This window comes from Mirounga angustirostris, unplaced genomic scaffold (genome assembly GCF_029215605.1).
Source record: "Mirounga angustirostris isolate CCGP_5_RB_7025 unplaced genomic scaffold, mMirAng1.0.hap1 SCAF_2, whole genome shotgun sequence".
Taxonomy (NCBI): domain Eukaryota; kingdom Metazoa; phylum Chordata; class Mammalia; order Carnivora; family Phocidae; genus Mirounga; species Mirounga angustirostris.
The window spans coordinates 55928774-55943955 of record NW_026991710.1 but is presented as its reverse complement, the minus strand read 5'-3'; the positions used below and the strand labels follow the sequence as shown (position 1 = coordinate 55943955).

At 34.6% G+C, this 15182-nt stretch overlaps 1 protein-coding gene and 1 long non-coding RNA gene across 2 annotated transcripts; one reads left to right on the top strand and one right to left on the bottom strand.

Moving 5' to 3' along the window:
- The first annotated feature begins 4054 nt into the window (after nt 1-4054).
- LOC135362953 (uncharacterized) lies at nt 4055-7251 on the top strand. The gene is made up of 3 exons (XR_010408480.1): nt 4055-4657; nt 5146-5349; nt 7132-7251. It is a non-coding gene; the product is annotated as an uncharacterized LOC135362953 (long non-coding RNA).
- ODAM (odontogenic, ameloblast associated) lies at nt 5348-14076 on the bottom strand. Its single transcript, XM_045881061.2, has 11 exons — nt 14013-14076; nt 13886-13927; nt 13048-13095; nt 12259-12492; nt 11338-11385; nt 9402-9506; nt 8469-8516; nt 7579-7650; nt 6994-7155; nt 6707-6762; nt 5348-5734 (listed from the first exon to the last, which is right to left on the bottom strand). The coding sequence occupies exons 1-10, from the start codon at nt 14061-14063 to the stop codon at nt 6733-6735; spliced, it is 840 nt and encodes a 279-aa protein (XP_045737017.2). The 5' UTR covers nt 14064-14076; the 3' UTR covers nt 5348-5734; nt 6707-6732.
- Nucleotides 14077-15182: the final 1106 nt, after the last annotated feature.

Here is a 15182-nt window from a genome sequence, read left to right as displayed (position 1 = left end):
GACATAATACCAATATCACACAGACATACTTAGGAAGAACAAAACATTTCCCAGCTCATGTTATGAAACCAGCAAAACCCCAATATAAAAACTGCCAGGGATATTATAAGAAAAGAAAATTGCCAACTAATAGCATTCATGGACACAAATGTAAAAATCATTCATAAAATATTAATGAGTTGAACCCAGTGATAAGAGAAAAAGCTTCTAAAGGCCTGGGATATAAGGGAATCTATTTTAGATTTCTTTCTAAGTCAGCGTGATTGTATATAAACTTTGTTTAAACTAAAAGCCTGATTTATGGCCCACCAAACGTACAATGTACACCCACTTTGTAAATGAGTAGCCTAAAGGAAAACCATCTAGTCCTTAAGATATTGATCAATGCTCCTACTCCCTGCATTCCCTAACATTAAAAAATTATTCCTACCTATATGTTAATCTATAATCTTCTGAGCTTTTACAAGATGTAAAAAGGCATATAACCTTGTAAAACTGTTCATTCTTTGGAGCACTTTCATCCCTGTGAAGAGCATGTTTTCTGGGCAGCTGTCCTAACTTAGGCTCAAATAAAACTCTCTTTCTTACTTTTAGAGATTCTGAAAGGTTTGTTCATTTTGTGTTGACACCAGCAATATTTTAAAAAGATATTGCATTACAACAAATTGGTGTTTTTTTTTTTCAGGAGTGTAAGGTTGATTCAACATTAAAAAAATTAAACAACGTAATTCACCACATAACCAGATCAAAGGGAAAATTAATATTATTATTTCAGTAAATGCAGAGAAATCATTTGACAAAAGTTTCAGCTAAACATTCATAATAAAAATTCTCACCAATATAGAAATAAAAGGATTTCCACAATCTGATAATTTATGGGAAATGCATAGCTGACTTAATTGTGAAATAATAATTGCTTTCTCCCTAATATAAGGGGCACTGGAAACATGCCCACTTTTATTCCTCTAATCACCACTACAGTGGATACCGTAGTCAGTGTAACAAGGTAAGAAGAATAATTGCAAACAAATAAATAGAAGCAAGTGAAATTATTTTTATTTCCAGAAAAATATTATATTTTGGTAGAAAATGATATGGAATTCACAATATACTTATGAAAACTAACAAATGTATTTAGCATGATCATATCGTACAAGTGCAATGTATAAAAATCAACTGCCTTTCTATATACTGAAAATGGAAAATGAAATTTTAGAACATAATTTAAGAACATAAAGTATTCAGAAATAAATTTAACAAATATTACAAAACCTGTACATTGAGAGCCACAATACACTTCAGAGATACACTTAGAAAAGACCTAAATAAATAAATATATACATTGTTCATGAATCAAAACAATATTGTTAAGACATCAAGTCTTTACTAATTGATTTGGAAATTCAGCACAATTCTATTACAACTCTGGCAGGGTAGAAATTAGTAAAATGTTTCTAAAATGTATATGGAAATGCAAAAGATGTAAAGTTATAGTAATGAAGACCATGTAGTATTGATGCAGAAAGAGAAAAGCAATTAAATGGAAAAGAGTCCAAAAACAGATGCAGATGAAGTCTATTGATTTTCAATATGGGTACCAAGGCAACTCAATTAGAAAATGGTATTCTTTTAAACAAGTGATTCTGTATAACATCAACTAGGTCTCTGTGTGGAAAAAAAAATTATTCTTGACTCTATATTCATGCTCTATACAAAAAATAATAGCTACAGACCTAAATAATATAAAAGCTATACCATTAAAAATTCTGTAAGAAAACATAGGAACATATATTCATTACTTTGGAGTAGGTGCAGATTTCTTTAATAGGACACAAGAGACACTTATCTTCGAAAAATTGACAAATTTAACTGCATCAACATAAAAAATGTATTTTTTTAAAAACCTCATTAAGAAATGAAAAGACAAGCTACACAATGGGAAAAGTATTTAAAATACATTTATTTGACAAAGTAGCTTCATGCATAATATATTAAAAACTCATAAAATTCAATCATAAGGAAGTCAACAAAAGACCTGAATATAATTTTTGGAAATGAAGATACACAAATGTCCAGTAAGCATAAAAAAGCTATATTGGTCATCAGGCAAATGCAAATTAAAACCATGAGATGCTTCTTCATACTTGTTAAAATAGCTAACATTAAAAAGAGAAATTTTGAACTATTTACTATATTAGACTAGCTGTAGACTTCACTATTTAATAGATTAGACTGAGATGTAGATGTAGGAGTCAGTGGTTATTTATAAATACTTTTTAAAGTCAAAACAATAATCACGACAATGTTCATGCAGCAACTTTTGAGAGAGAGGAAGGGATGGAGGTCAGACTCCGTGAAGGTTAACCTTTGAAGGGATGTGTGGCCGAAGAGCAATTCATGAAAATGATTTTTTTAAAAAGATGATTGTAGATGTTGGCGAGAAGGTGGAGAAACTGGAATTCTGACACACTGCTGATCGGAGTATAAAATGGTTATTTATAACATATACATATGATTTTGCTCTTCTTGGTATTTATTCAAGAGAAATGAAAATATATGTACATGAAAGGATTTGTATAAGAAGAACATTCATAGCAGCTTTATTTGTAATGTTCAGTAATTAGAAACAACACAAATGTTCTTCCATAGGAGAATGAAGAAAAAAACTGGTACTTTCATGTAATGTAATATACAACTGAAACAGTAACATGGATGAATCACAAAAGCATTCTATTGAGTAACAGGCTCCAGATACAAAAGAATATAGAGTGTATGGTTTAATTTACATAAAGTTCCAGAACAGGCAAAATGAATATATACTGACAGAAAAATTTTTTTAAAGTAGTAGCCTGGCATGACAGTGGGAGATGAGATTGACTGGAAAAGAGCAAGAAGGACTTCCTAGGGGTGATAGAAATGTTCTGTATCTTGATGGGGTGGTGGCTACAAGGTATATACATTTGTGTGTGTGTGTGTGTGTGTGTGTGTGAATAAAACTCATCAAACTACATACCTAAAATCTGTGCATTACAAGTGATACTAGACCATGATGATAGATTAGATATGGATTTAATGTTGAAGGTGAAGTCATGCATGGATTCTGTATTTTAGTCTTGAACTAAAGCTATTTTAGTACATTCAGATAAGAAGCAACCATTGAAGAAAGTTTTGAGGAGCACTGGAACCCATTCCCCATGAATTTGTGTCATGGTAAGTGTAAAAAATATAAAAGACCTCAAGACTGTAAAAATGTTTCTCTTAATTGAGTAGAAGTGTGATGTCCCCTCCCCAAAAGAAACATTTAAAGCAAAACAAAACAAAACATTGTGGATTATAAAATCTATGCAGAGCTTATTTTAGAGAAATTATTCTATGTAGATTTTTTTTCTGTTCAAATCAGTACATAATGAGTTGGTTGAGCTGCCTTTTTCTGCTTCACCTTTTTTCATTGGCCTGGGATGGGGCAATTGGGATGTTAGGATTAAAACAAACAAAAGATAGTTTTTTGCTAGTATTCTGGTGATATTTCCATTAAGTGTACTTTTTTGTCTTCCTAACTTTGCTAACAAAAATGGTAGAGTTTAAAGTTCTTTTATAAAGTACTTTGAAATGTAATATATTTCATTGATAGCAATTATAGTATTCAGGTTTTCAAACATAGTTGTTGCTCATGAATACCTTAACATGATTTAACATCTTCCTGAAACAGATTGGATCCTGAACAGTCAGAGATTAGAGAATTTATTTTTTAAGCTAAGTCACTACATTGGATCTGTTAAAGCTATTCAGAGTAATAAGGTCCTAGTAATATTGCCTAGAATAAATAATTTCAGCATACTTAGCTTAATATGAATGTTTTTATCAAAATATTTATTCTCAGAGTAACAATGTTTAACATTGCATTATTTTATGTAATACTTCTCCATTTTATGCTTTTACCTGTTACTGTTGTATTTATGTAATCCTCATATTTTTCACAGTATTTATTATTGTAGCCCCTGATATTGCCAAACTTTTTTTTTTTAGAGATTTTATTTATTTATTTGACAGAGAGAGACACAGCAAGAGAAGGAACACAAGCAGGGGGAGTGGGAGAGGGAGAAGCAGGCTTCCTGCTGAGCAGGGAGCCCGATGCAGGGCTCGAACCCAGGACCTTGGGATCATGACCTGAGCCAAAGGCAGAAGCTTAACGACTGAGCCACCCAGGTGCCTCTGATAATGGCCAAACTCTTGACTCGATTTTAGTTTGATGCTTGGAGTTTTGTAGTTTTCCCTGAGTTCTGCTTCTCTTCACCGTCCCTTGAACAGAGTAGCTATATTGTGCTCATCTCTCCTCTTTCGTCTCTGACCACCCCCTTTCTCCTCCTCCTTGAAGAGAAGTTGAGCGTGTGCCTGTTTTCTAAACACTCAGCATCAATGACCTCATGCAATTTTTTCAGTGACCTTGTGAACTCTTGGAATTTGGGGACACAATGTTCTCAAGTGCTGAATAACTGCTTTCATCAGACGTCTTGATGTATGAATCTCTGTATCATGTCCAAAGTAAGACGTCAGTCAGTTACCCAGAATTACATTCATTCAATTCACCAACTTAGGGGAAAAGGAGAAAATATAAGATGAAACAGAATATGTGATTATTGGGTTGCTCTTCCACAGGGTAAGTAGCAGTTTTTAGAGTCATAATGTTACTAAATTCTGGAAAAGGTATGATTCTAGGAATTTTGATCAACTTTAAAGCCTAGAATACTAACCAGATTTGTTTGAAACCACTTAACACATTCATGTATTCATTTTCTTTCTGTGTGCATGCACTCACACACATCAACTCACATCTACATACAAATATATAAAGCATATTACATGTCAGTTTTCCTGTTTTCTCAGAATTTCAGCTGTAGCTCCAAAGCTAAGAAAATAAGAAGTCTCCATAGTAACAAGTGAAAGGGGGGGAATTACCATTTTCTGAGTACTTTGTATGGCCAGGTATCTTATATGTTACTTCATGTAGTCCCTTCAGAAGTTCTAAAAGGTATTGTTATCTCTGTTTTACACCCGAGACTCAGGTTAAGTGACTTGCTGAAGGCTCAAAACCACATTGAAAGCCAGATATGATGAAATCCTAAATCTATGCCCTTTTCTCTACAGGATGCTGCCTCCTCAAACCAGCATACATCTTCCTAGGGATCTAACCTTTTCGGTGAGGACAGCCATCTCTCTGTGTAGCTGTGTCTTACTGGGACCGTGCTCTTCATGATACCTGCCACCAAATATTTTGATTCTGAGGGGAAGTGCATCAGAAGGAGTCTAGCTGAATGGGCCTGGGGGTAATAATGAGATGATATGTCCAAGGTACATACTTTAGTTCATTAGTCACCATCACCACACTCAAAAATCCAATGACAGTGTATCTTTATTCTCATTTTCCAAAGCTATCCTTAATAAACAAGAAATGCAATGATCTAGTTGGTCCAGTGATAATTAGCTTTATTCTTGTTGCTACTTTCTAGATTATGCATTGATAGGATATTTGAAAAGAAACATAATTTTGTAAAGAACAGGACTTATTATATGATTGTATTATATGATTCTATGACTTATTTAAAGAGTATAATATTATTCATAAGTAAAAATAAATTCAAGAGAAGAGTATTTTGTGTATTTCGAAGAACTGATATTAGCAGTGAGGAAGCAAATAGCCTAAAATGATATCCGGGGCACTGCCATAGCTTTTTCTCTGAAAAATAAGATAGGAGTGCATTTTAATACCATTAGACTGTTTTGTGGAACATTTCCTAGATATTTTCCAAAATGCTTAATAAAAACTAGAAAACTACTTCTGGCACTGTTTTCACATAGAAGGAAGGTCATACTACACTGAGATCCTTTAGTATTTCTGATTAAATAACCTGAATTGATTTGCATTGTACAAAATGTCATGTTATAAAAGAGACTTTCCTGAAGAGGTGCTAAACTATTCACTCTGGTTATATTTTATAGACTTTTTTTAAAGTGAAGAATGCTTAGGATTCATTTTCACAGAAGTAGGAATCAGAAAAGACTCATAGGCAGCAAGGAGGAGATTTCAAAAAACCCTTGGCTTTTTTTTCCCCTTCAGGCCAAATTGTTTGCTTTTTAGTGTGTGTTTTTTACTTCTTGGTGCCATCCCAGCCTGCCCTTCTATCACAAACACCCATGAGCCTCACAGCTGACCAATCCCATTAGGACAGGTAATTAATTAAGGTTATGTTTGATAGGAAGGTCATGGATTTAAATTTCCATGCGATTTTTACATTTTTTTAAAATCACTTTGAGACTTTATTTCATTCCAGTCTAATACAGATGTATTGACATTGTTAAAACTTCTAGCTTGCAAAGTAAAGTGATTATTTAGGAGAACTGACTCTATTTTGTGTTTGTAAAATATCTTTTACATGGACCTAGTATATTTACTACTTGTGTTTTCAGAGTTTATACCAAATTTATGGCATAGGCAGACATGGTTCTCAAAATTTATTTTTATTTTTAAAAAGTTGCTGAAGTCCCACAATTACTATTAGCTTTATAGAACTATATAAACACTAACTTTTTTTGTTTGTTTGATTTTGGTAAGACCTCTTCATGAGTTCCCCTGACAGTATGTTGTTTTTTTCTCTTTTATTTAGGATGTATCACGGTACTTAATGCATGCCTTTTGGCAAATACCTACCAAAAACTCTGAATGATTAGGACATCTTACGGTTCCTTTAAGTAATCAGTCTTGGCCTAGTGAGAAAAGGATATTCATAAGAAGTGCTTATTAAATCAAAATTAAATTATATTCTAATTGATTACTAGTAATCAATTATTGGCCTATTTAAGGTAAAGGCCATGTATTTTACTATATCATTAAGTCTCTCATTATTTCTATGACTGAGTCTTATAAATTAAGCATTAACTTTATATTTTCCATTAGATAACAATTTCTTACATAAAATAAATCTTTGATTACTCTACCTTCTTTTCCATCAACTCTGGGGTAATAGTTGGGTCGATAGCAGGAGCAAAAGAATTTGTAGTACTGGATTTTTGTGAAGTTGAAGGAATGAAAATTCCTCCACTGGCATGTTTAAAGTTTATCACTTCTTTTTGTAGATATGGTATCACTCCTCCTGCTGGCTATAGAGAATTAGAAAGAACACAAAGCAATTACAGGTTCAAATACAAGGTCAAAATTGGGAAGAATATAAAGCAACAGGATTGATATGCAAGGTAAATAATTTATTTAAGAAGTAAAGGACTTTATTAGTTTTTTAGATTATAATCTATCATAGAATGGCTATAAATATATGCCAGCAAATGTGGATGTCTCTTAATACCTGATTTTAAATGAGTGTCCCTAGGAGTTTATCTGTTATAGGGAAGTAAATATTTGATGAACTGAGTAAATTGAATCTTGACTGGCAAAAGACTATAGGTGGAAGGAATAATAATTGTTGGTGGAAAAATAATAGTAAAGTCCATTAAAATGAACAATAGTGCAGGAAACTGTCGGCTCCCAGTTGCTGACCTCTGGGAGCACAATGTGGTAAGGGATCTTACCATCACAGCAGTTTCAAGAGCTGGGCCTAGGAGGGGATCTAAGGCTAATTGCTGCCATCCTCCCAGCATAACCTGTAACATTGGAAAGTTGAAAAAAAGTCTAAATTTTTCATCTATAAAATATGTGGTTTTGCATCCAAGGCAGCTACACACTTCCCAAATTCTTCAATTTTAGTTTCTTAAAAACAAAGATAATCATTTAGATTTGCAAAAGAGAAAAGTAGCTCCTGACACAGGACACACAACTCTGCTTGTGTTGTCAGGAGCTTACCGGACATTTGCTGCTAGGCCCTGGTGTTCTGTTGAACATTAACAATCCTACAGAATACGGACATCAGACAAGGTCAAGTCTGAACACGATGAAATAAGACAAAAAACACAAAAAAACAAAAAACAAAAAAACCAAAACCACTGTGTAATCTTGTCTAAAGAAGGTTGCCATGCAAGCCACAAAAATTCCAGGCATCCTTATATCCTGGATAATCTGAGTAACTCTTCCTTCTTTACCATTTCAGAGCCTTTGCCTCACTCTTCTTTGCCTTTATCTTCTAGGTAAGAATTGTTTAATTACCAGTCATAGAATTACCCATCACTTCTTGAGAACACCCAATTCAGAGTGGACCATTATTTCTTGAACTCTCCTCAAAATCACCTGACAGATGCCCAGACCCTTTGAACAGTCAGTCATCTTCCTATTAAGACACCCCACTGTTCCCCATGTGGGTCTTCCCTCATTGCAATGAGTAGATAAATCTAATTTTGTTCAACTATGGGTGTGTTCCTAATGGTTTTTGGCTGAAGGGTGCTGATAGATTTAATACATTTCTGAAGCAAGTCGTTTCAAAAGTTAGGTTTTTTTTTTTTTTCAATGAAATGTATGCATTACTTACAGGTTCTGCTTGTACTGGAATATATCCAAATTGAGTATAGAATGGCATCTGTCAGATTTTTGAAAAATGGGTTAGATTTGCTGTGATGATTTTGTCATAATTTTGTAATAAATTATTACTTAAAACTATGTATATTTATATTATATTAAATGCTTTTTTGAAAGTTCATATGATCTAGGTGGTAAAAATTATTGTTAAATTACGAAGCATCTTTTTAATACCATATGATTTCTAGGTTAAAATTCTTTTCTCTTTAAACTAACACAACTTAATTAGAATTACTACTACCAGTCACTTAAAGCATAATTTTCAGTTTTCTCTAATTTAGTTTTAGAGTGGTGATAAACTATTAAATTTTTTCCCCATTCTAACTAAAAGAAATCTAATTATATATGGGCCACCTGAAATTACATTAGAATTCTAAAAATGTACTGTAGGTCCACAAAACTCAATATTAACGTTATCTAGTGATCATAGGTGCCTTCCATCATGGAAGCTATTTTTTTTTTCCTTAATAATAACCACATGTAAACGTGACAAGAAGGATGCTCGTAGCTTTTTAAAAGTCAGAAAAAAAATTTTCCAAGATGATTCATCTTTTGGCCTCTGATTTTATTGAAGTCCACTCACTGACTTCATTCTTTTAAAATCCAGCCTTTGGGCATTTCCAAATTAGTGATATGTTAGGAGAATGCACTGTATCTTTTTTTAAAATTTTATTTTATTATGTTAATCACCATACATTACATCATTAGTTTTTGATGTAGTATTCCATGATTCATTGTTTGGAACGCACTGTATCTTTTTGTGACCACCAGTTCAGGCTTTTGAGCTTTTGCAGTAAATATACTCAGATATTCTCTCCTCTGAAGATTTACCATATCTCCTCTGGTCTCAGATGGAACTAGTCAGACTAAAGTCAAACAGTAGTACCTGCTCCTCAAATTGCTGCTGTCCTGTTTGTGGAGGTGATCGTGTGGCTATTTGTTGAGATTGTTCCCAGGGTAGGAGCATGTAGACTGGATAGTACTGAAGCATCTATTTGTAAACAGAGAAGTATGTAAGAGCTTCCTTTACATCAGCAGAGGCCTTTTAAAAAAGATCTTCAGTTTATATCTAGTAACTTTATGAACAAAATAATGTGTGAAGCAGCCCTTCTCAAACTTTAGAAATAACTCATATTGCACATGATACTGGACTTTGTTTCAAGGTTGCTTGACCAAACACATGAAAGAAGTAGTAGTAAAATAATAGGCTTTTAAGAAAGGGCACCGTGGACTTTTTATACAAACTGTATACTTTATATACAAACTTTATGTACAGTTTACTTTGTGAATATCTAAGAAGTCATGTCTGACTTACCGGATATTTTCCCTATGTTTTTTAAGAATCATTATTCTGCAGGAATGGTATTAGAAGTTCTGTGATAATGAATGAATTCTCAAGAATGTGTTGCCTTTACTAATTGCCATTTTTTTAAAGATAACCCATAAGCCTTTTTAGAGTATTTGGAAAATCCAGAAATAGACAAGGAACAAATAAAATCACCTGCAACTTTACCACCCACATTATCATGTATTGGCTTCCATTTATGCCTGTGTGTGTCTATACATGCATATGTGTTTATAGAAAATGGGGATCCTAGTACATACATAGAATTTAGTATGTTTTGTGTCCTTGAATAATTAAATAAGAGACTATATTAAACATAAGTTTTAAAAAAACAACTATAGTTTGAGAAGTACATTTTTTGCAATGGTTCTTATTTCTGGCTAAGAATTAAAAATCACCTTTTGAGCATTTTAGTAGATAATCTTATTTGGGATCTACTCATCAGGTCTTAATTCATTAGGTGTGGGTAGGGTCCAGGCATTTGTAATTTTCCAAATTACCACCAGAGATTCTAATGCAAAGCCAGGGTGGAGAACCATTGGTTTAGTGGTTAAGGAAAGATGAAGAATTATATTCCAACTCAGCTATTTACTTTCATTAAGGTTGGGAATTTAATCTCATTAAGACTTAGTTCCCTGATCCTTAAAATGAAGTAATCCCACTTACCATGTATCTACCTCTCTAAAGGCTCTGGCATAGAATGAGGTAATGTCTAGAAGTAACTTTTATTTTATAATGAGCGTGGGACAAAAATTACATAATTATGATCACATGAGAGCCAAGTGGTATAACGTTTTATGAAATGGTCAGTACTTTGCTAGTGAATAATTTATCCATGTCCCTATTTCTTTGAACCTAGTCTATTAAAAGTTAATTAGGTGAAACTAATCTTGAGAGGGTTTTCCATATTACTCTAATGATAATACTAGTTGGTATTCATTTTTTTAAGGTTTAATGGAAATCACCACCATTTGATTGTAATAGGTAATTAAATTGAAAATATCCTGGTAATAGTTTGAGCAGAATGCCCTGACTGCCAAATAATGTGGCAAGTGTTTCTTATCTGTACATCATATTATATTTTATCTGTTTAATGCATCTCCCTCTGAAACAAAATTTAGGGTTAGGCAAAGTCAGCCCATGGTATTTCTCTTGAGTTTCCAAATGCCAGTACAAACATCATGCAGAGGGACCAAGACCTACAGCTTATGGAGCTCTTTTATTCCCAATACAGTAATGCCCTGGAAACTCAGGGGTTCTGGGGACTCTCCTTAGCTGTCCTTTCTTCAGGCGTTATTAAGTGAGCCTAACATTAACAAACTGATGCCAGCCCAGTAACAGTGGTACTAGACAGTGATAATTCTATTAGTGTTCATAGCCCTGCTATAGGAGTCAGCTACAAGTATAAAAGAAAGCATTAGATAGAGAGTATAGTTAGCCATCTGTCTGTAGGAGGGATGGTATTCTACTCATTTACCTGAGCTTGCTCTTGAGGCATTTTGAAGGAGAACACATAGGGCATAACCTGCCAAAAAAGGTATAAAAAAGTTATACTTGACTTTTTTTTTTTTTAGAGAGAGAGAGAGAGAGAGAGAGAGAGTTAGTGCAGGCAGTGGGGAGGGGCAGAGGAAAAGGGGAAGAGAGAATCTTAAGCTGGCTCCACGCCCAGCACAGAGCCCCACATGGGGCTGGATCTCACGACTCTGAGATCATGACCTGAGCTAAAATCAAGAGTTGGATGCTTAACCGGCTGAGCCACCCAGGCACCCCAGTTATATTTGACTTTTTAACATAAAATTCCAGAGCTGTTTTTCCTAGACCTAGCCATATGCATTTATAATTTGTATTAAAGACTTCTATGACGGGCACCTGGGTGGCTCAGTCGTTAAGCGTCTGCCTTTGGCTCAGGTCATGATCCCAGGGTCCTGGGATTGAGTCCCACATCGGGCTCCCTGCTCAGTGGGAAGCCTGCTTCTCCCTCTCCCACTCCCACTCCCCCTGCTTGTGTTCCTGCTCTCGCTATCTCTCTCTCTGTCAAATAAATAAATAAAATCTTTAAAAAAAAAAAAGACTTCTATGACAACAAAGGTCATGTATTATATGTATATCATTAATGCAAATTGTTTCTTCTTTAAAGATGAAATTTCCCTAATTATCTTTTCTCGGACATGTTTTTAATACTCTTGACTTGTGGCTGTGATAGAAGAGCTGATTTAAATGGTATTTTTCATGTTAGAAATCAGAAAAGGAAGTATTTCCAGTGATGGTAGAGCAAATTATGAGAAAGAAGTCTTTCTCAGTAACTGCTGTCTTCTTTTAAAGCTGATTCTTACTCATTTTCACATTCAGCGTGTGTTCTCTCTCCTCAGAACAACAGGATAGGAGAGGCCCGACTTACGTGATTAGGGCCCTGCTGGGTCTGCGGTGGTGTTTGAGGCTGTGAGGCGTCCAGCTGTCCCACCTGGGTTCCTTGGGCAAAACTGACCCGTCCTGGGAAAGGTACCTGATTGGGGAACAGCCCAGCAAACCGGTCAAGAGCTGGTAAAGAGAACTGAGAGAGCCCCGGAATTTGAGCTTGCTGCTGCTGTTGCAGGATCCCAGAGAAAGGAGGGATCCATGAATTAAATGGGCCCTGGAAGGACACAAAAGGAAGAAAGGAAGCATTTCTCTTTCATTTTGAAAAGAATTTAAAATCAGTCCTAAGCAAGAAAAAGGCAAAATGTAGACAATTTCTGTAATTCCATTGCTGCATTATAAAAAAGGATGGCATCTTAGCACATTATGAGCTGTGCAAATAGCATGAAGAATGCCAACTTCCCAATGGCCATAAAAAATATGGGGCAGAATGAGATGGATAAAGAGTATGGTTTCTGCAGTTGCCAGACTGGTTTTAAGTCCTTTTTTTTTTTTTTTTAACAGTTGAGTATGACTTTGTGTAAGTAGTTAATTTATCTCACAGTTGTGAGAATTTGTGCCTGGCACTTACCAAGTTTTCAATAAGTAAATGTTAATCAGATTGCAACGTTTACTTTTGTCTTCAAATAAATGGTCGTTAGAATATATCGGACAAATTCATAACCTTAAAAATTGAGATTTCAGAAATGAAATCAGTAAACATTTTTTTCTCTACAAAGTACTATAAGAACTAAGCAGTCAAAAAATATTCTTAAAATAATTATTGAGGTACCTGAAGCTGTAGGGGCTGAAGTTGAGCATTATTAAGACTCAGAAGTAACTAGAAAAGGAAAGATAATATGAAAACAAGATGAGTACAGATGCTAAAACTATCAAGAACAAGATTTACTACAAATATAGAACAAGCCAGGGCTGACCAATCAGTTTCCTGCTAGGGGTGTTTTCTCACTAAGCTTGTACTAAATTACAGTGATTAGAGAATGGGATTTAACGACCTCTCCCCTGCTGGGTCTGAGATTGCACAACTTCAGCCCATTCCAGTGGTTTAGTCAGTCATTTTTATGCTCTTAAACACCTGTGTACACCCATATTGGGTGCTATTAAAATAAAAAGATATATGAGATACTGTCTCTGCCTTTAAAGAATTTACAGTCACACAAGGGAGCAAAATAATATTCTGGAAAAAACCTGGTATACCAAATAAACATGAACATTGGAAATGCATTCGGATATAAGAGCTAGTGGATAGGAATGCAGGATAAATTAATTAAGGCTTTTTAAAAAGATTTATTTATTTATTTCAGAGAAAGAGTGAGAGAGCATGGTGGACAGGGGGAGAGAGAGGGAGAGAGAATCTCAAGCAGACTTTCTGCTGATTGTGGGCACTAGAGGGGCACTAGATCTCAAGACCCTGAGATCTTGACCTGAGCCAAAGTCAAGAGTAGGAGGCTTTATTGACTGAACCACCCAGGTGCCTTTCCCCCCTCCTTTTTAAGATTTGTTTATTTGAGAAAGTGCGAGCTAGAAAATGAAGGTTTTTATCTCTTCTCCCCTGGGTTTCCCTAAAAAAAAAAAAAAATGGAGAGCTTGTTGTATGTATTTAAACTAACCTCATTGCTGTTGCTTGCAGACATCAGGTGCTGTGGGATAAGCTAAAAAATAAAACCCAGAAATGGTCAAAGAAAGATTTGTTACAGTTTCACAGGATGATTTTAGAGGTACCATGAAATCACTTACTGGGGCTGACATTGTGGCTCCCAGTAGCCCAAGAAGAATTATGGTTTTCATTTTCAGATGAAATATCTAGAAAATAAGGTGTGAAATTGAGCTTTAAATAGACCCTCTATCGTAAAAATCATAACAATAAGTGGTTGGTATTGTTCAATCAGAAGAGTAGTTGGGTGAATTCTATAGTATTTACTTATATATTAGGATTTAAAATAAAAAAGGTAGATTTATAAATATTTATAACAGAAATAATTCTTTTTCTCAGAGCAGCTGTTTACAAAAACCAGAATTGTTTGCTTGCCCTTTTAGCTTGACCAAATGATTCATTTGGTGGCACGTGATGTAGTTGAATGAGTTAATGAGCAAGATGGCCTCATCACTTGCGCTGTTCTGTACATCAGGGAATGGGTCCTTCTGATCATGGGTGGCCCATGACTGGGGTCAATGAACTAGGTCTTTATTATGAAAACAGTTTTAATGTCTATTTAACGTAGTAGTAAAAATACTACAATAAAGATCTGACAATAGTCCGATAACAGATACAAGTCCATTTAAAAGTCTAATAACATAAAATATATTAAAACTGAGCAACTGAGTCAATATTTTTCTAATTTAAGGAAAGAGATTATGAAATGAAACTGTAATATTGATTTATAATGCAACCTGTGGAAGCATATTAGCTCTTGTCCTCCAGGTGTAAAAACTCCTGCCCTAATTCAAATTACTGATCTGTATAAGCATTGAGGGGACCCTGGTAGTTTAACCTTCCGAGTTGACTGATTTGGGCTCTTAAAATTATGAAAGCAAAGATTTTGATATCTTACCTCAATCCTTTGCCTAAGAAGAGAAATCTAAACCCATGCAAGATCTGTGTTCTTTTTATCTTTCAGCTCTGCTGCTTGAAGCTTCTCTTAAATTTAAAAACCCATCTTTAGAAAAGAATGACCAATCATTTTTCAAAGGGACCAGTGACTCAGTGGGTTTCAGACAATGGCTTAGCTAATAACCCTTTTCCTAATCATCCAGGTAGTGTAGGGATTCCCACTGTTTTAGTAATGTCATTAAATTATCCTCTGTTTCCCTGTGATTATTCCTGGCTTCTGCTTTGGTTATGACTAAACCTTCTAGAATAATTTCATTCTGCTCCTTTTATCATCCTCAATATGAATACAGTAGTAG